This window comes from Lotus japonicus, chromosome 3, assembly GCF_012489685.1.
Source record: "Lotus japonicus ecotype B-129 chromosome 3, LjGifu_v1.2".
Classification (NCBI taxonomy): Eukaryota; Viridiplantae; Streptophyta; class Magnoliopsida; order Fabales; family Fabaceae; genus Lotus; species Lotus japonicus.
This window is the reverse complement of record NC_080043.1, coordinates 77,031,234-77,050,529: the sequence shown is the minus strand read 5'-3', so window position 1 is coordinate 77,050,529 and position 19,296 is coordinate 77,031,234. Positions and strand designations below refer to the sequence as shown.

Sequence of the window (19,296 nt, the reverse complement as noted above, 5' to 3'; positions counted from 1 at the left end):
TAGAGTATGTCTTTTACAGATTGTCTCGTGTTGAGTATTCCTGTGTAATCTTTTGGGTTGAGATACACCTAGTATCTCTATAAATATACTTATTTGCTTATAAAAAAAAGCAAGTTTCAGGTTTAACTTTTGTCTTTTTTTAAGGGTTCAAATTCTTCTGCCTTTGTAAAATTTTAGTTAATGGACAATTTTTCTCAAGAAGATCCCGAACGCTTCTAAACATTTGTTGACCTTTGTAACATTCCACTAGCCGAAAATTATAATTATCTTTTAAGTTTAATTTATAAGCTCTGATGTAGAATAATTTTAAATTGTTAGTTAGTCATATTTCAAAAAATATTGTATAGACTAACAGGGTGAAGCAAAATTGGTAGATAGTTGAGCTCCATAAAAATTTAGTCCAAGTTTCGACCCCTGAGGTGTGCGTATGGAAAAATATTTGTTAGGAGATACATATTCACTTAATGTGATCTCAAAGTCTCAAAGGATTAGTTTCATAACTATCAGTTGTTGAGATACCTTGGGAAACAAAAAAATATCATACTATCATTTAAACTTATATACAATAAACTAAGTAACCATTTTTATCATGACTCTCAAGATTTTCTATAACAAATTCTAGTCATCCTTGTTAAAGGAAAAAAAGAGTTTTATACGAGTCTTCTATTCCATACTCGAGTTTTATTTTCTATAACAAATTCTAACAAGGTATGAGTGTTGGGGTGCGCCGATCCATATTCATATCCATATTTATGTGGATGCTAGTTTGATTAAGAGTAATAAAATGGGAGTCGGTGGAGCGGTCTAAGACCATAATGGTGAGTGGATTTATAGCTTCTCTAGTAACTTTGGGGATGGTGATGTTTTTCATGCAGAATTGGTTGTTGTTATTGTTAGGCTTACTCTTGTTTGGGGACACTGTGACATTATTTGTGCGTGTGACTGTAAGGATGTTGAAGATGTTCTGTTAAGCACAACAAATGTTCAAACTTACTGGTTGCGTGATCGGATTAGAGAGGGAAGGGGCATGTTAACTCGGTATTAGAAGGCCTCCATTGTTCACATTCTTCGTGAGAGCAATTTGGTCATTGACGCATTGGTTAGACAAGCATCTCAAGAACCTAGTGTGCTTTTGAAAATTCTTACCTTCCAACTTGATTCAATTGTTGTGTCACGATGTCTTTATGCAGTTTTTTCTTCTTTTAGCTTTCTACATGAAAAAAAAAGGAAAATAAGTTTTGTGTTTTTTTTTTCTCTTTCAAAGAAAAGAAAATTGTTAATTTTCCGATATGAAGAAAATAAAATTAACATATTAACTTGTATTATCTTTTATTTTATTTGATCACTTCCAGCCTGAACTGGAGCCGCTTCATCGTTCTCACAGAACCGCGTGGGGAGTGAATGCTCCAACTCAAGATAATTTGTGGCGCTTCTCTACTTCTTGGTGAGTTTCAAAGTCTCCATTTTTTCCTTTATCTTCCCCTTATCGCAAATGGGTTCTTTTGTTTCATCAAATTTTTTATGAAATTTATCATATTCCAGCGTTGTTGAGCTAAACTCAGGATTTCAACTAGTAACCCAGTTCTTTTCAGTGACGTTCTGGATTTGGTTTTTAGCCATGCCTCAACGTTTCTGGAATTGGAATAATTTATTTATTGAGCTTATGTGTAACTAATTTTCCAATATATATTATATACTGATTTTGTGCAATTTCTTTGATACCCCATATACTTATTGTGTTAAAGGTGTTGCATTGCTCTTGCAGGAAACCCTTGCTTTTAGTTATTGATTGCTGGCCTATCCATAAGGAAGGAACTGAGGAAGAATAAAACAATTTTATTCAGTTTGTTTTGCTTGAGGATAAGTGAACTGTATGGAAGGCTCATTGAATTTTTTGTTGAACCAAAGTTGTTTAAAACCCTTTGGTTTCACTCCGCGACTTGGTTGTACTTTCCCAGTTATTACAAAAACTGGGCATTTAAATCAAAAGCTCAAGTCATGTACCTTGATGACTAATTGCTCACATTTGGGTAGTGAGACTTACATTAGTTCTAGAGGAGCTAGACTTGCCGCGTTGGATGGTGATGGTGAAGGAGAGGAGTCCGGTATGGACTGGGAATCGGAGTTTGTGGGGGAGCTGGATCCGTTTGGTTACCGAGCGCCCAAGAAAAGGGCGAAGGAACAGAGGTCGGAGTTGCTTAAAGAGACTGAAGAAATGGATTGGTGTGTGAGGGCAAGAAAGATGGCGATGAAATCAATTGAAGCGAGGGGCATGGCTTATGCAATCGAAGATTTGGTCACTGTTAAAAAGAAAAAGAAGAAGGCTAAGAAGAAGCTGGAAAGCAAGAAGAAAATAGTTAAGAAAGACAAGGAAACAGAAGATGATCTTGACTATAATTCAGATGAAGATTTCATGCTGTCAGAGGCTATGCAACCTGTGAATGATGTTGGTGATTTGAAAACCAAAGTGAGTATGATGGCCAATGGAATGTTTGCCGAAAAGAGGGAGAAAACAATGGAAGAATTCGTCAATAAGCTGTCTCAATTCTCTGGTCCGTCTGATCATAGAAAAGAATTCAACTTGAACAAATCAATTGTAGAAGCACAGACTGCAGAGGATGTCCTGGAGGTTACTTATGAAACAATTTCTGCAGTCATGAAAGGCCTAAGCCCTTCACCCCTCTCCCCTTTGAATATCGCTACTTCTCTTCATCGCATTGCTAAAAACATGGAGAAAGTTTCTATGCTGCAAACTCGAAGACTAGCTTTTGCTCGACAAAGAGAAATGTCTATGCTTGTGGGAATCGCAATGACAGCCTTACCTGAATGTTCTGGTCAAGGAATCTCTAACATATCTTGGGCACTGTCCAAAATTGGAGGTGAATTGCTTTATCATTCAGAAATGGATCGAGTTGCAGAGGTTGCACTCACCAAGGTTGAGGAGTTCAACTCTCAAAACATTGCCAATATTGCTGGTGCTTTTGCTGCAATGCAGCACTCTGCTCCGGAACTTTTCTCAGTGTTGTCAAAAAGGGCTTCAAACATAATTCACACCTTCAAAGAGCAAGAACTTGCACAGCTTTTGTGGGCTTTTGCATCTCTATTTGAGCCTGCTGACCCTATATTTGATTCTTTAGACGAAGTCTTCAAAGATCATTGCCAATTGAGAGGTTTCACAGGTGAAAAAACATCAAATGATTATGAACAAAACCGTGCTGATAGAAGCAGGGACTCAAATGGATCTCCTGGTTCGTCTGTACTCACTTTAAGTAGGGATCAGCTCGCGACTATAGCTTGGTCCTATGCTGTGTTCGGACAATTGAATAGGAGTTTCTTCTCTTATGTTTGGAAAACTCTTAGCCATTATGAGGAGCAAAAGCTTTCAGAGCTGTATAGGGAGGATATGATGTTTGCTTCTCAGGTTCATCTTGTAAACCAGTGCTTGAAGCTTGAATTCCCACATCTTCAGTTGTCATTATGTGGTGAGCTTGAGGATAAGGTTTCCCTTGCAGGAAAAACTAAAAGATTTAATCAGAAGATAACTTCATCGTTTCAAAAAGAGGTTGGACGCCTTCTTGTTAGCACTGGCCTCGAATGGGTCAAAGAATATGTAGTGGATGGGTACACTTTGGATGCTGTGATAGTTGATAAGAAGCTTGCTCTGGAGATTGATGGTCCAACTCATTTCTCTAGAAATACTGGTGTGTATCTTCTGTTTCTGTATATTAAATTTGTAACATTCTCTTGTATTAAGTTGAATCTTCAACTACTCCTATTCACTCAGTTTGTTCTTTATTGTCTTCGCCTGGTGTTTAGGTGTTCCTTTAGGACATACCATGCTAAAACGCCGATATATTACTGCTGCTGGTTGGGACGTCATATCAGTATCCCATCAAGAGGTGAGCTCTCTTCTTAATTCAGAGTTTTACTTAACTATTTTTAATCCCCCAACATATTTTTCTTTCAATTTTTTTTTTTTAAATATCACATGATGTTGAGTCTATTATTGCTTAAATGCTAAGTTATTAACCCATATAACATACAGAACTTATCTTGGGAGTTTATAGCTTTATGTGCCTTTTGACACATCATTGGAGAGATTATCTTTCAAATTACACTCAGCAAAACATTGTATCATAACCCTCTAGCCTCTATTTTGCTCCTGTCATTGTTACAATTTTGGGTGAGAAATGTGTTCGCCAGATGGTGTTAAATTGCTACACTCTCAAACATATGTGACCTTTCTTGAAGAATCATCAGTATCACAATGGTTTTTGACATGCCTTGACCTTAGAATGTGATAGCTTCTCCCCAAATTTGTATCAGTTTATGAAAAACACGTTACCTCAAGAATGCTGATATCTAAAGCAAAAGATATATAAGAGTTGTCCTTTGTGCTCAACCAGACAATTTAAGAACTTTCTAATTAATAGGAATATTGATTTGTCTGAATGATTTCTTAACGTTTGTGCTTTCTCTTTCAGTGGGAGGAGCTTCAAGGAGAATTTGAACAAGTGGAGTACCTTAAGAACATTCTCAAAAGCCACATAGATAAAGGTTATGGCAACACTATATTGACCGAGTAAAGTGATAATCCGGTGCTATTTGTGAGGCATATGGAAGTATGTATGTTTAAGGTGTCATGCTCTGTTAGGTACCAGAAAATATGAAGGAAACTGGAACTGAAATTGTATTGACTATACTGAATTTCTGGTATGAAACCCAGAAATTGTGTTAGAGAATACAAGAACAAAGGAAAATAAACAGAGCAATTCGAGAGTGCTCTTCTCTCCCAATCCTAAGCCCAAAAACAAGCCTACCTCATTCTCTCACCATAACTAACATATATTCCTCTCACTCCCTAGTGGTCCCCCCCCTAGCTGTACTACTCACCAATACTAATAATAACACCTCATCAGGTGGTTATTTAGGAATCCTAACATTCTAGAAGGCCTTGTCATTTGACAGAATGCCAGTGGACTTGGGCTTCCTATTGTAGACTTTGCCAAACCTGGGCCTGGCCATAGCAGGTGCAACATCTCTCCCCCCTTGAAGATTCACCTTGTCCTCAAGGTGATGGTCTGGAAATTGTGCTATCAATCTGTCCAATTCTTCCCAGGAATCTTCAAAAGCTGGCAGATTCTTCCATCTCACTAGAACTTCTGTGGTTCCAAGGTCATTCTGTCTGGCATCCAAGATGGTTTCAGGTTCTACTTGAAGCTCCCACCCTTCATTTAGATCTTTGGGCAATGGTTGGCTGACGATCCCCTCCTTCACTACTTTTTTGAGCAAAGAAATGTGGAATACTGGATGAACTTGGCTGTCCTCTGGTAATTGAAGCTTGTAAGCAGCAGCATTGATCTTCTCTATTATAGGATAAGGACCATAGTATCTAGGGCTCAACTTTTGATTCTTCCTCCTGGCCAAACTCTTGAGTTTGTAGGGTTGAATCTTGAGATACACAAGATCCCCTACCTCAAATTGAATGTCTCTTCTATGTTTATTTGCTTGCTGTCTCATTCTGTTTTGAGCCTTCTCCAAATTTTCCTTGAGTTCATCTAGCATAAGGTTCCTTTCAGCAGTAAGCTTCTCCACTTCCTCTACTGAAATGACAGAATCAGTTCCCCTGATGATAGCAGGAGGGTCTCTCCCATATAAGGCCTTGAAGGGAGTGGTTTTGATGGCAGAATGATAGTTGGTATTATACCAAAATTCTGCCCAAGACAACCATCTTGGCCATTGCTTAGGTCTTGTTCCTGTCACACACCTGAGATAGGTTTCAACACACCTATTTACTACCTCGGTCTGCCCATCTGTTTGAGGATGGTAGGCAGAGCTAAATTTCAGTTTGGTTCCAGCCAATCTAAAGAGTTCAGTCCAGAAAGTGCTAAGAAAAACTCTGTCTCTGTCAGAAACTATGGTATTGGGAAACCCATGTAGCTTTACTACCTCCTTTATGAATATTTCAGCCACTTCCTTAGCATTATAGGGGTGTGAGAGAGCTATGAAATGGGCATATTTGGTGAACCTGTCAACCACCACAAAGATGGTGTCCTTCCCCATTGCCTTAGGAAGGCCCCCTATGAAATCCATAGAAATATCAGACCACACTTGTGATGGTATAGGAAGAGGTAGTAACAAACCTGCTGGATTCAATGCTTCATATTTGTTTCTCTGGCAAACCTCACAATCTTGCACAAATTTCTGAATGTCCATCTTCATCCCTTCCCAGTAAAATAGAGCTGAGATTCTCTTATAAGTTCTAAAGACCCCTGCATGGCCTCCAAGAGCAGACTCATGGTATTCTTTGAGTATGGTGAGAACCTTGCTGGACTCCTTTGGTAACACTATTCTGTCCTTATAAAATAGTCTTCCCTTCCTTAATTGATACCCTGCTAGAGATTGCCCTTGTGTCAATAGCTCTTGCATGATTTTTTTACATTTTTCATCAGCCAATAACTCTTCTTCTAAGTCATTCCAGCCTTCACACTGAATAGATGAGATGGCAGAAAATTGCATTTTTCTGGACAAGGCATCTGCTGCTTTGTTTTCTACTCCAGGTTTGTACCTGATTTCAAAATCATAACCCATCAATTTGGAAACCCATTTTTGCTGATCTTCACCCATCAATCTCTGGTCAGCTAAGAACTTTAAGCTCTTTTGATCTGTGTGGATTAGGAACTTGCTACCAAGTAAATAATGCCTCCATTTCTGGATTGCGAAAACCACAGCCATTAATTCTCTTTCATATACTGATTTTGCCTGAGCTCTGTCAGATAAAGTCTTGCTCATGAATGCAATTGGTCTCCCTTCTTGCATCAAAACAGCTCCAAGCCCCTTTCCTGATGCATCAGTCTCAAGCACAAATTCCTTGCTGAAATCTGGTGCTGCCAACACAGGAACAGTAGTCATTACCTCCTTTAATTTGGCAAAAGCTAGACTGGCTTCCTCATTCCATTCAAAGTTGTTTTTCTTGAGGAGATGGTTTAGAGGTTGAGCTAACTTGCTGTAATTCCTCACAAACCTTCTATAATACCCTGTCAAACCCAAGAAACCCCTTAACCCTTTCACTTCTTTGGGTTGAGGCCAATTCAGCATGTCATTGATTTTAGAGGGATCAGCAGCTACTCCTTGCTTGGAGATTACATGGCCTAAATAGACCAATTCTGGTTGGCCAAATGAACATTTCTTTTTATTAGCTACTAAGTGATTTTCCTGCAAGCTTTGGAGCACCAACCTCAAATGTTCCATGTGCAATTCTAAACTCTTGCTATAGATTAGTATATCATCAAAAAAAACCAAAACAAACTTCCTTAAATGAGGTTTCAAAACCTGATTCATGAGGGCCTGAAAGGTTGAAGGAGCATTAGATAACCCAAAAGGCATTACTAGATATTCATAATGTCCTTCATGAGTTCTAAAAGCTGCTTTATGAATATCCTCCTCTTTCATCCTTATTTGATGATAACCAGATTTTAAGTCCAATTTAGAAAAGATAACAGCAGAACCTATCTCATCTAATAATTCATCGATTATAGGTATAGGGAACTTATCTGGTATAGTAACCTTGTTCAAGGCTCTATAGTCAACACAGAAACGCCACCCTCCATCTTTTTTCTTCACTAGAATTGCAGGGCTACTGAATGGACTAATGTTGGGCCTTATAATCCCATTCTTGAGCATGTCCTGCACTTTAGTTTCTATCTCATTTTTCTGGTAGAATGGATACCTATAGGGCCTTATGTTTGGTGCTGCTGCTCCTTGCTGCAGTATAATAGCATGATCAGTAGGCCTCTTAGGAGGCAGCCCATGAGGTTCTTGAAACACCACAGGGAATTTTTCAATAACGGTTCTCAATTCAGCAGGGACCTCAGCTACTGCTATGTTGATACCTTCTACAAACTCATGAGAAAGGCAGAAATCCAGGTCTTTGTTCTTCCTTGTGCTCTTTATGTTTTTGCAAGCTTCCTGAATTTTATTACCCTGCGGTTCTCCATGTAACACAAACTGCTTGCCCTGAAGGTTCCACTTAATAATAAGTTCTTTGAAGTTGGCCTCAATGTCCCCAAGGCTGGCTAACCAATCCATTCCCAGGACTAAATCAGTGCCCCCAAGCCCAAGGATAAAGAAATGTTGAGTGATAGGGATTCCTTGCACTACCAGTGACAAATTCTTGCACACTCCTGAATTTCTCTCTCTGGCCCCATTTCCAACTTCCACCACATATTCAGTGGTTGCTACAACAGCCAAGTCTAGTTCATTCACAATATTTTGGGAGATAAAATTGCTGGTTGCTCCACAATCTACCAGAATCCAGATTTCCCTTGTTCCAAGTCTTCCTCTAACTTTGAAAGACCTGTTAGATGTTAAGCCCTCTTTACTATTAAGAGACAATTGCAGTATTTTTCCCTCCAAAACAAACTCACCATCTTCAGCTTCTTCAAATATGTCTTCCTCTTCTTCCTCTTCATCTCCCTCAATGAGAATGAATTGGAAATGTTTCTTAGCACACACATGTTCTCTTCCCCACTTCTCACCACATTTAAAACACAATCTTCTTCTACTTCTCTCTTGCAACTCATTTTGAGAGAGTCTTTGTCCCCCTTGCCACTTCTTCTCAGGGTTCTTAGTTTCATTCCCTCCATCGTCCTGGGTCTCTTTTGGTTTGGTTTCCTGTCCAGTATTGTTCTTCCCCTGATGACTGGAATTATAACTTATGTGCTTTCCCCCATAACTTGAAGATTTGCTTCCAAACCCACCCTTATCCTTCCACCCACGTTTGTCCTCATCCTTTCCTTTTTCTCCTCTGAGAGCAGAATTTTTTTCCTCAATCAACAAGGCCCTATCCATCAATCCTGCAAGATCAGCAGCAGGGTACAATTTCATTTCAGCTTTGATTTCCTCCTGCAATCCATTAAGGAACACTCCTTTCAGGATCTCCCTATCAGCACCTCTCATGGGTGCTGCTGCCTCTTCAAAGCTTTCCCTGTAGGCCATGACACTCCCTTTTTGCTTAATGCTAAGCAAAGGGCCAAAAGGGTTCTGAACCAAGGTGGGTTGAAATCTCCTTATCAAGGCTTGCTTGAAAGGTTCCCAGGTTCTCTCCACAGCTTGCTCTTCCCACCATTGAAACCATCCCAGTGCTTTCCCTTCCATGGCAATCATCACCATCTCCAACCTCTCCTCCTCCCCTACACGACTGAGTTGGAAGAACCGTTCAACACGATTAATCCACCCATAAGCATCGCTTCCATCAAACATGGGGATGTCGACCCTTCTTCCAGTCACAGCACGCAAATGGACGCGATGGGGGTGATCGAATCGCTCCCTGCTGTGGTCTGAGGTACGCGACCCGGTTCGTGACCCGGTTCGCGACCCGGAGTGCGAAGACGAAGCGTCGCGATCTCGCTCTCTGTCTCGCGATGGTCGCCGGTTTCTGGGTGTGTTCGATCTTCCTCGCGTGCGCCTCCGTTCCCGATTCATGATGAGTCGCCGGAGCTCCTCAAATTGCTCCGTGGCCATCTCCTTCATCGTGGTAACAGATCGCTCAAGGTCATCAACTCTGGACTCCATTGCAGCTCGCGTAACCACCATAAAAGCTCCCTCAGGATCGGGAGCTCTGATACCAATGTTAGGTACCAGAAAATATGAAGGAAACTGGAACTGAAATTGTATTGATTATACTGAATTTCTGGTATGAAACCCAGAAATTGTGTTAGAGAATACAAGAAACAAAGGAAAATAAACAGAGCAATTCGAGAGTGCTCTTCTCTCCCAATCCTAAGCCCAAAAACAAGCCTACCTCATTCTCTCACCATAACTAACATATATTCCTCTCACTCCCTAGTGGTCCCCCCTAGCTGTACTACTCACCAATACTAATAATAACACCTCATCAGGTGGTTATTTAGGAATCCTAACATTCTAGAAGGCCTTGTCATTTGACAGAATGCCAGTGGACTTGGGCTTCCTATTGTAGACTTTGCCAAACCTGGGCCTGGCCATAGCAGGTGCAACATGCTCCCTTGAGAAATTTTAGTTTAGGGGTTGTATATTTGTTAGAAATGTTATACCTAAAGCATATAAAATGCTCTCTCTGTTTGTCGTTTCTTTTGTTAATTTACATGTAATTTTGGCCACCAAGAGTTAGCTAATTTCTGTAGAAAAGGAATGGGTGAGAAAGCAATGGAGATAATTAGTATCTATATCATTTTCTGTAGCAAAGTATTCTCACTAGCATAGTAATTATTGAGCTTTTAATCTCAAATTCTCAATGCCCTTCCCAAAAAATTATTCTCTACACAAAGTGTTCGATAATCGAACCTTAAAGTGAATGCTTAAGGAGTTCTGCTATTTATCAACTGTGTTGAACCTTGTTATTGCAATGCGATATTTTTAATTGTTAATATCACGTGACAAGGTTATCGTATAATAATTTTATTTAATTAAGTCAACAAATTAATCTCTACTGCACACAAGAAGTCAAGCTGCTATGTTTCCAAACAACTAGTGTAGTTGACTTAGTCAGGAACTATTTTTCTCTCTATTTGATATTTTCTTTCCTCCCAACTGGATAGAAACTTCCTCGTGGATTCCACCGTCAGGCGTCAAGTATAACAGCCGCAGTCTTTTTTCTTAATATTATCCTCCAACGTGTGGAACCAGCCGTCAAATTAACACTTTCCTTGCTCCGTCCAGCAATGACTTTCCGGACCACTTGCCATGTTTTCCAGCTGCTCAATTTCCAAACACCAAAAGAATCAATTTACAGCAAGTTAATAGAAGCAACCTCTTTCCTTCTCTCTTGTTTCTCTCATGTTTCTTTCAGGTTTCTCAAAACACCATATATTTATAACCCAATCCCCCTTATCCTCTTCCATTCAACCAACACACGTCCACATATCTAGTCTACACCCTTTGAAATTGCAAGTTTCCCGCATCTTTAAAGAATTTAGAAACATGTCAAGAACTATAGAGATTACAATTTTGTCAGCAGAAGATCTCCAAGTGAATAGAAAGCACATTAAAGGTAAGGCATTTGTGGAGGTTCAATCCGATGCAAGCAGCGAAGTTGGGACAACCAAAGTAGATTCAAACAATGGGAGTTACCCTTCATGGAATGAGAAAATTGTCATGGATGTGCCATTGCATTCAAGGTTCATAACAATTGATGTGAGATGCAGGACATCATCTACAGCGAGTAACAGCATTGGAATGGCTAGAATACCGGTTTGTGAATTTGTAGGAGGGTATGTGCCTGAGAATCAATTACAATTCTTGAGCTATAGGTTGTGGGATAGTAAGGTTAGGAGAAATGGGGTTATAAATATTTCAGTGAGAGTTAAAGTGTCACATCACTCCTGTTCCGGTTCGATACCGTTGTCGGCGACCGGAGTGCCGGTGGCCGGTAATGGCACCACTGGAGTTGTAACGGGGATTCCTGCTGTGTGGTTAAACTACCAAAGGAATCTTTGAAGGGCTTTGTCTTGTTGTGTGCTAAAAAAGAAAGTATGCACTTCCTTTCTATTATTGGAAAATTTTCCATTAATGATATGTTCAATTAAGTACAACATTTGGACAAGAAAATAAATAAATTAAGTACAACATACACAATGAACGTGGGAAAACAAATTTGACATGTGCTTTTGTTGAATTCATCCTTTTTTATAATTATGTTGTTGGTTAGTAACCCATATAAGTCATTTAGACAACCTTTTAAAAAATGTACATCATATATTTCTTTTTTGGTAATATACCTCATCACAATCGATCTCCAAAAAGGGGAACCAACACAAGACTCAACCGAAAGAATGTCAGGCCCCACAACATACTTTGCCCCAATAATGTTAACCCAGAACTTGTCTGACCTCTGCATGAGACTCTATAATTTCTCCCCAGCAACGCAGTTTTATTCATCTATGCACTCCGAATACTAAGTCCACCTTGCTTCCGAGGTTGAATAATTTTATCCCAAGCCACCAAGGAAACATCGGCCCCATTAGCACTACCCCACACAAAACGACGCACCACAATATCAATATGGTCACAAACGGATTGCGAAAGCCAATTCAACTGCATGACATAAATCGAGATCGTTGATAGGACAAATTGAGCCATTAAAAAGTTTAAAAATAAAAAAAATGAAAATTTTAACATTAAAAAAAAGTAGAAAAGTTTAACATTACAAAAAGAAAAGTGAAAAGTGAAAAGCTTAACACTACATATTTAACCTTTTATTTTGAATAATGTTAAATACAGACACACAAACCATGGATGAAAAGTGAAGAGTTGTATTTAAGCCAAGGAAAAACTCTTCACTTTTCATCCATGGTGCGAGAAGGAGAGCAATTGAGTGAGGCTGGTTTGAAGCTTGGTGAACCACCAAACCCATATCTCACCTCTTCTTTTTCCTCCCCTTCCAGATCCAGAAAACCCACCAATTTTGGAACACCGACACAGTTACTTTTTCTCGTGTGGGGGTGCGGTTAGGGATCGAGAGAGGAAACGACAGCTTGCTGGTGGTGGTGAATCGGTGTGGGGTGGGGAGTATGGCGGCGGTGCGTGCAGGACGATGGTGAAGTAAAGCTCGATGGCGGAAGCCTTCTTCTCACCTCTTCTCTCCTTCTTCTTCGTTCTCTTCTTCTCATATCAGTGATAGGAAATGAGTTGGAATAAAAAAAAGAAAAATATATATGACATGGAAAAATAAAAAAAACCATGTGGAAAAGCTGACCGGATAAAAAATATGACACATCAGACTCAAACACACTTCGGATCCAATTTGATTAAAAATCAAATTCTAGGGACCCAATTTGATACGAAATTTTTTAGGGATCAGGTTTGATTCCCTTTACAATTTCAGGGACCAAAAGGGTATTTAAGTCTTTTTCCTTTGAGTGACTAAAATTGAATCAAGTATGTTTTGTTAATAATATATTTGAAAGCCTATTATATACTAGGGGAATTTATAACATTTTTCACTTGAATTAATATAATTAATCTTGAAATATCGTAAAATATAATTTAATTTAATTTTCTTTCAAGAAAATTCGATTTCTTTACTTAAATATTAGACGAATCCAAACTCAACTTAATATTTTATTCAAAAGATTATCAATTGTGTTGTACTCTAAATAATTAACTTAATCCAAATTTTGTTGTACAATAACACTGGCTTTGGACGCACAAATAAAGATGTCGAGGCTTTACTAAAGTATATAATTAGTAAAATGCGAGTACATAACATCAAGCACCAGTGGTCTAGTGGTAGAATAGTACCCTGCCACGGTACAGACCCGGGTTCGATTCCCGGCTGGTGCAAAAAGTGGTTGGAGCGATGATGAATTTAAATGTGATGGTGGGTCCTTCACCGTCTGATCCTCTGAGGACACGTTGTACAACTGAGCTCCTTCAATTTTTTTTGTCACAACAGTCATACTCACAAAAATGTCCACCTAACAAGAAGAAATATACTGGACTTCTCATTTTTTCAAAAAAAATCGAGATCAACAATAAATTTTATCACTTTCAAAAAAAAAACAATAAATTTTTTCAATATTTATTTGTTTCAAAATTATTTAAATGTTTTCATATCTCAGACTTATTTTTTTTTATTTGTTTACTAACAGAGCCTAGGAAGGAAAAAAAACATGTCCATGAAATCATTTTTACATTGTTGGCAGTAAAATATTTATAATTCATTAATCGTTAAAAGTTGTTTGTTCTGATCGAGTTAAGCAGGCTCGCCGATAAGAAGAAACTTTGCACTCGTAAAAGATTTTTGAAAAAACAACCATACCTAAGTTTAAATGAGAGAACATTTCCATGATATTTAATTTAATCATAATCTAGGATTTGACATGTTGAAAAATACTTGCAACATGAATCAAAGTGTTGTATTTGGTGGTTTACTATCACCACCACCTCCTCCATCAATCATCTTCCGCCCCACCTCCATCACCACCTCATATGGATGTTGTTCTTGTCGAGAGTATTGATAGTGAAGAGCTCCACAGAGAGATATTTGAAGGTGAATCTTATCATTCATAGAGTTTTTTATTGATTGAATTTACTTATTAATTATTTATGTGGAAAATAAATTTAATTAAAAATAATATGAATAAAGCGATATAAGTATTCGCTTGCCACTCAACATTATCACAATCAGCATTACCATAAAAAATTCTGAAGATAGGACGAAAATCAAATTCGCTTACAAACCTAGAGTCTAATTTAACATTTATCACTTTTTATAATGTAATAACTTTCATTAATGTAATGCCATGTTCTTATACATATATAATTGATATTTTATCCTATCACATGTAGGAACACGTGAGATGGACCTTTAGCATCAAACCTTTTGGAGCATGGAACACATCCCTTCTTTTCACCGCCCACCGATTCAAATGACTCGCCATTCATACCTATACTTGATGTTTTCTTGATCACGAGACCTATCAAGCACATCATAATAGATTGAAAATATCATTATTGGCTCTAGCTACAATTATTCAGTATAATCAGTAATAGATCCAGAAATTTTATCTTATGGGGCAATACTAGATATGATTTTAACACGTCATTTTTGTGTGTTAAAAGGACAAAAGTTCAACTATAAAAGTGCTAAACTAGGGCAAACTTCGTGAATAAAATTCATTCCTACAATCTTGAAGAGGATCATCTAATACAATGCAAATAATAATTTAGCTCGTTTTGATTTTTTAGCTAACAAGTCAACTACTCTATTTGGTTCTCATAATCATGTCATGTGAAAATTCTCTACATTTTCCTTTATGCTGATATTTTGTGTTTATCTCTCTTTTCATAAATATTTAAAATGTTTCACTTATACCTATTTAATACATGTGAAAATATATAGATGCAAAATTTTAATACGAAAAAACATGAAAAGAAATTTACATGAAAAAAATTTAAAGCAAGCGGTGATCAGAAGTCTGGAACTGCACTAGTACGGTAATTAATAAAAGTTGATTAATGTAATGACACTATAACTTATAAGTGTGTGGAAATATATGATATTTGTACCTGATATACTATTATTATTATATATGATATATATTATTAGTAGGTGTTAGCACCAAAATTTACAGGTTTGGAAATTAGCCATTGAGATATGGTGTACATGGATGCATGACATGTTTCAGTGTAATTTATACTTTACTGCCAAATTAGTAGAAGTTGCTGGGGTCGAAATTGTAATTAAGGATATCTTGGACCAGTATTTCGACCAGATAAGAGAAAACACTTCTTCGACCCAAGTGTTGATAGTATATAAATCAATGGCAAAGGCTATTAGACAGAGTGAGAAAACATGGCAACATGTTAATGCCAAGGTGTACTTTAGTCGAAATATATATATGACATATATTGGCAGAGTTACACGAAGTTATATGTTGGAGGCTTATGGATTTGGCTACTATTATATATTATGCCAAGGCCAATCTCTTCTAGATTTTAGAATGAGATTGTGGCAATACCAATCATGACATTACTAGAACATGATTTGGATGCTATATATGTATGCATATTAAGAATTGATAGAGCTCGACATAGTGATGTTTTCGACTAAACCATGAACAACATTTGAAGCCACTTTTTCGATGAAGATATGGAGACCCTCGAAGGAAAGAAGCCGAACAAAGGATGAAGAGTCAGCAACAAAAGTTATGAGGTGGAAAGTTACCGGAAGAGGTTGTCAAAGGAAGCAGTTACTAGCACTTACTTAGTGGCTTAAGTGGAGGTTATTAGTGGCTTAGGCAGTTTATTTTAAATAAACACATGTCCTTTAGTGGGCAAGAGTAGTTATCAGAAACTTAGTCTATAAATACTTGTTCTGATTGTAATGTAAGTAGACTCACACAATTACTCAAAACTCTCTATGGATGCCTCCAAGTCTCATGTGACATATGGCTACGAAAAGACTAAGAGTGTGCTGTGATTCTCACCTTTGATTTTCAATGCAATTTCATTTCCTTTGCCATTTTGATTTCCTTTTACTTTTTGTTCCTTTTTTTCCTCTCGATCCTCTACTCTTTTTTCCCTTTTGTTCATACCGTTCTTCACAAAAACCCAACCTTGACATTTAAAACGTCTTCACTAAAGAACCCAGAAAGGACTCCGAATCCGGTCCTTAAATTGCTTTTGGATTATGTTTGTTTACCAAAATTCAGTATAAACAAATTGGCACACCCAGTGGGACCATTTTAGTGAAAACTAAGTTTTAAAGTGTCATTTGTATTTGGTCCTGAATCTGTATTCAATATTTAGTTCCACATATTGGTTTTGAGAATTCAAGACCAAATTGTCAAAGACCATCGTGACTTCATTTTTGGTCTGGGCACTTACGTGATTCAAGTTTATGCCAAGATTAAACTTGAACGCCAATTAACACATTGGTGCTCTTGTTTGTGTTTGAGAATTTTCTCAAAATGTCTAATAGCAATACAAGACATAATGCCTCTTATGTTGGAAATTACGGACAATCTTCTTCAATGGTGAACCAAGTTGATTCAGTTTTTCCTCATCTAGAAATTGGTTCAAGCCAAAGGTATGTTCCAAATTCACAACATGGAATGCCGTTAGAATTCATGGCTGGTCTTGGTAGTTCCCAGATGATTTTTACGGATCCTTTAATGACAACTATTTCTCCTAGAAGCCAAGCTTTGGCATTTGGGGAAGGAGCAAATCAAAATGGTCAAGAACATATACAATTCAGCACAATGAGAATTATCATGCCTTTGATTCAAAGTGGTTCATTGAATTTATTTCCATCAAATTCAACCACTGATATTGATTTACAATCAATTAGGCAACAAATTGATGAAAGTAGGTACAATATGGTGAACATGTTGACACAACAAATGTCAACTATGTTTAATCCTCTCATTCAAGCGGCTCAACAACTGGGTCGAATTGCTGATGTTTTTGAGGCGCTGTCATTGGACACAACATTTCAGCGAGTCACTGATTATGGCAGAAATAAGCCTCTTAATTTGACTCAAGTTCAGAATTTTAGTCAAAATGAGCCTCAAGATCAGAATTTTGGTCCAAACGAAGTTCTGAATGGACAAGAAAATTCAGTCCAAAATCGGCCACAGAATTTTGATCAGAATTTAGACAATAACGTCTTAGTTTAATTGAAATCAAAATGACTATGGGGGGCCACAAAATGTGGCCAATGCTGTCGAAGAAGTTCTAAATCATCATGGTTTCAATGTTGGATATGCCAATCGTCCAAATTTCACGTCTCCGTTTTCTGAAGTAGTTCTTCAAGCAGAACTTCCAAGGGGAGGAAAGGTTCCAAAAGTTACTAAATTTTCAGGAGACACAGGTGAATCAACTGTTGAACATATTGCAAGGTACCAGCTTGAAATTAGTGATCTTGCTAACAATGAACAGTTGAAAATGAAATATTTTCCAAGTTCCTTGATGAAGAATGCTTTCACATGGTTTTACTACTCTACCTCCAAATTCGATCCATAATTGGAATGAATTGGAGATGGCTTTTCATGAGCAATTCTTTAGAGGAGAAACCAAAGTGTCATTACTGGATTTGGCTAATGTTGAGAGGCAACCGAATGAGCCAATAGATGACTATTTAATTCGATTTAGGCATATGGAAACTAGATGTTCTACTCATGTGCCTGAATTCGAATTAGTAAAAATGGCTATTGGGGGCCTAGACTATTCGATTAAAAAGAATTTGGTTAATGATGAGTTCATAGATATGACTCAATTGGCTCATAAGGTTAAAAGAGTAGAGAAACTAAGGCTTGAGAAATACAAGCCTGAAGAAATTTTTCAAGGAGAAGAAAGTTCTTGCATAAGAGCCACTCAAAATCCTGAAATTGGTCAAGATGAAATTGATCAATCTGATGAGGATAGTGATAGTGATGAGAATGAAGTGAATATGGCTGAATTTAAGAGAGAATTTCCAGCAAAATCCTTCAAAGGATTGAAGACTACAAGTGGCTATCAGAAGATGATGGTTTAAAAGGAGTCAAGATTTGCCAAGAACTTCAACCCCAAAAGGAATTGGCTGAAATATAAATATATTAGTTTGAATTTCGGCATATATTGCCGAATAACGACCTATGTGGCCGAAAATAAAACAAAAGAAACGGTCTTCATGACCGAAGATTCAAGTTCGACAAATATTCAGGTGGAAAGTTTTGACCCTGGGATTAGTGGTTTCATTGATTTCATTAGTTGATGCTTACCACTATGATGTTCGACCATTTTATTGGTTTTATCTCAATGCACTCTATTTTGGACACTTAAGGCCATGTGGGTGAAATGCATATAATGGTACTGGAACATGTTTTCATGGTCGAGATTTGATAGTGGCTTTGGAATGATATTATATGTTGATGAAACATATTGCCATAATTATGTCGGGGTCGAAATTGTTCTTAGACTAGTATTTCGACGTAGTTAAAAGAGGATATATCTTCGACCAAAGAGAATGAAATCATGGTTTGCTCATGAACTATTCCAATTCTATAATTTTTGACTAATCTCTTAGCCATTAAATGGCTCAGTCGAATTTTATATACTGAAGATGAAGATGGTAGTTGGCAATCGAAATGGAGAGTTACAAATTCAAAGGAAAATTGGTTAAGTGATTTCAAAAGACCATGGGGTGTTTGGTTAAAATTTTGGTGATATAACTCAAAATGTTATTCCTCTCACTTCATTCGAGAAACAACATTTTGGGGCCTCTATTAGCACCAATATTTACAGGTTTGGAAATTAGCCATTGAGATACGGTGTACATGGATGCATGACATGTTTCAGTGTAATTTATACTTTACTGCCAAATTAGTAGAAGTTGCTGGGGTCGAAATTGTAATTAAGGATATCTTGGACCAGTATTTCGACCAGATAAGAGAAAACACTTCTTCGACCCAAGTGTTGATAGTATATAAATCAATGGCAAAGGCTATTAGACAGAGTGAGAAACATGGCAACATGTTAATGCCAAGGTGTACTTTAGTCGAAATATATATATGACATATATTGGCAGAGTTACTCGAAGTTATATGTTGGAGGCTTATGGATTTGGCTACTATTATATATTATGCCAAGGTCAATCTCTTCTAGATTTTAGAATGAGATTGTGGCAATACCAATCATGACAATACTAGAACATGATTTGGATGCTATATATGTATGCATATTAAGAATTGATAGAGCTCGACATAGTGATGTTTTCGACTAAACCATGAACAACATTTGAAGCCACTTTTTCGATGAAGATATGGAGACCCTCGA

At 37.6% G+C, this 19,296-nt stretch overlaps 2 protein-coding genes and 2 non-coding genes across 5 annotated transcripts; all 4 read left to right on the top strand.

Moving 5' to 3' along the window:
- The first annotated feature begins 1,286 nt into the window (after positions 1 to 1,286).
- On the top strand, positions 1,287 to 11,570 carry LOC130746045 (RAP domain-containing protein, chloroplastic). Of its 2 annotated transcripts, none has more exons than XM_057598552.1 (4): positions 1,287 to 1,444; positions 1,766 to 3,701; positions 3,817 to 3,899; positions 4,485 to 11,570. In XM_057598552.1, exons 2-4 carry the CDS (start codon positions 1,874 to 1,876, stop codon positions 4,584 to 4,586), a joined length of 2,013 nt encoding a protein of 670 aa, XP_057454535.1. In that variant the 5' UTR covers positions 1,287 to 1,444; positions 1,766 to 1,873; the 3' UTR covers positions 4,587 to 11,570. The 2 variants fall into 2 exon arrangements, with proteins under 2 accessions (XP_057454535.1, XP_057454536.1); XM_057598553.1 differs by having other exon boundaries at positions 1,332 to 1,444; positions 1,746 to 3,701.
- On the top strand, positions 10,861 to 11,570 carry LOC130746046 (BON1-associated protein 2-like). Its single transcript, XM_057598554.1, has one exon. It carries the CDS (start codon positions 10,960 to 10,962, stop codon positions 11,473 to 11,475), a length of 516 nt encoding a protein of 171 aa, XP_057454537.1. The 5' UTR covers positions 10,861 to 10,959; the 3' UTR covers positions 11,476 to 11,570.
- Positions 11,571 to 13,249: 1,679 nt separating this feature from the next.
- On the top strand, positions 13,250 to 13,320 carry TRNAG-GCC (transfer RNA glycine (anticodon GCC)). Its single transcript has one exon. It is a non-coding gene; the product is annotated as a tRNA-Gly (tRNA).
- An 11-nt stretch (positions 13,321 to 13,331) lies between these two features.
- On the top strand, positions 13,332 to 13,408 carry LOC130709694 (small nucleolar RNA snoR114). Its single transcript, XR_009010171.1, has one exon. It is a non-coding gene; the product is annotated as a small nucleolar RNA snoR114 (small nucleolar RNA).
- The last annotated feature ends 5,888 nt before the right edge of the window (positions 13,409 to 19,296 follow it).

Coding starts and splice junctions, on each gene's coding strand:
- LOC130746046 (XM_057598554.1), top strand. CDS start 10,960: ATGTCAAGAACTATAGAGATTACAATTTTGTCAGCAGAAGATCTCCAA.
- LOC130746045 (XM_057598552.1), top strand. CDS start 1,874: ATGGAAGGCTCATTGAATTTTTTGTTGAACCAAAGTTGTTTAAAACCC. Junction 3,702..3,816: donor TCATTTCTCTAGAAATACTG/GTGTGTATCTTC, acceptor CCTGGTGTTTAG/GTGTTCCTTTAGGACATACC. Junction 3,900..4,484: donor TATCAGTATCCCATCAAGAG/GTGAGCTCTCTT, acceptor TTTCTCTTTCAG/TGGGAGGAGCTTCAAGGAGA.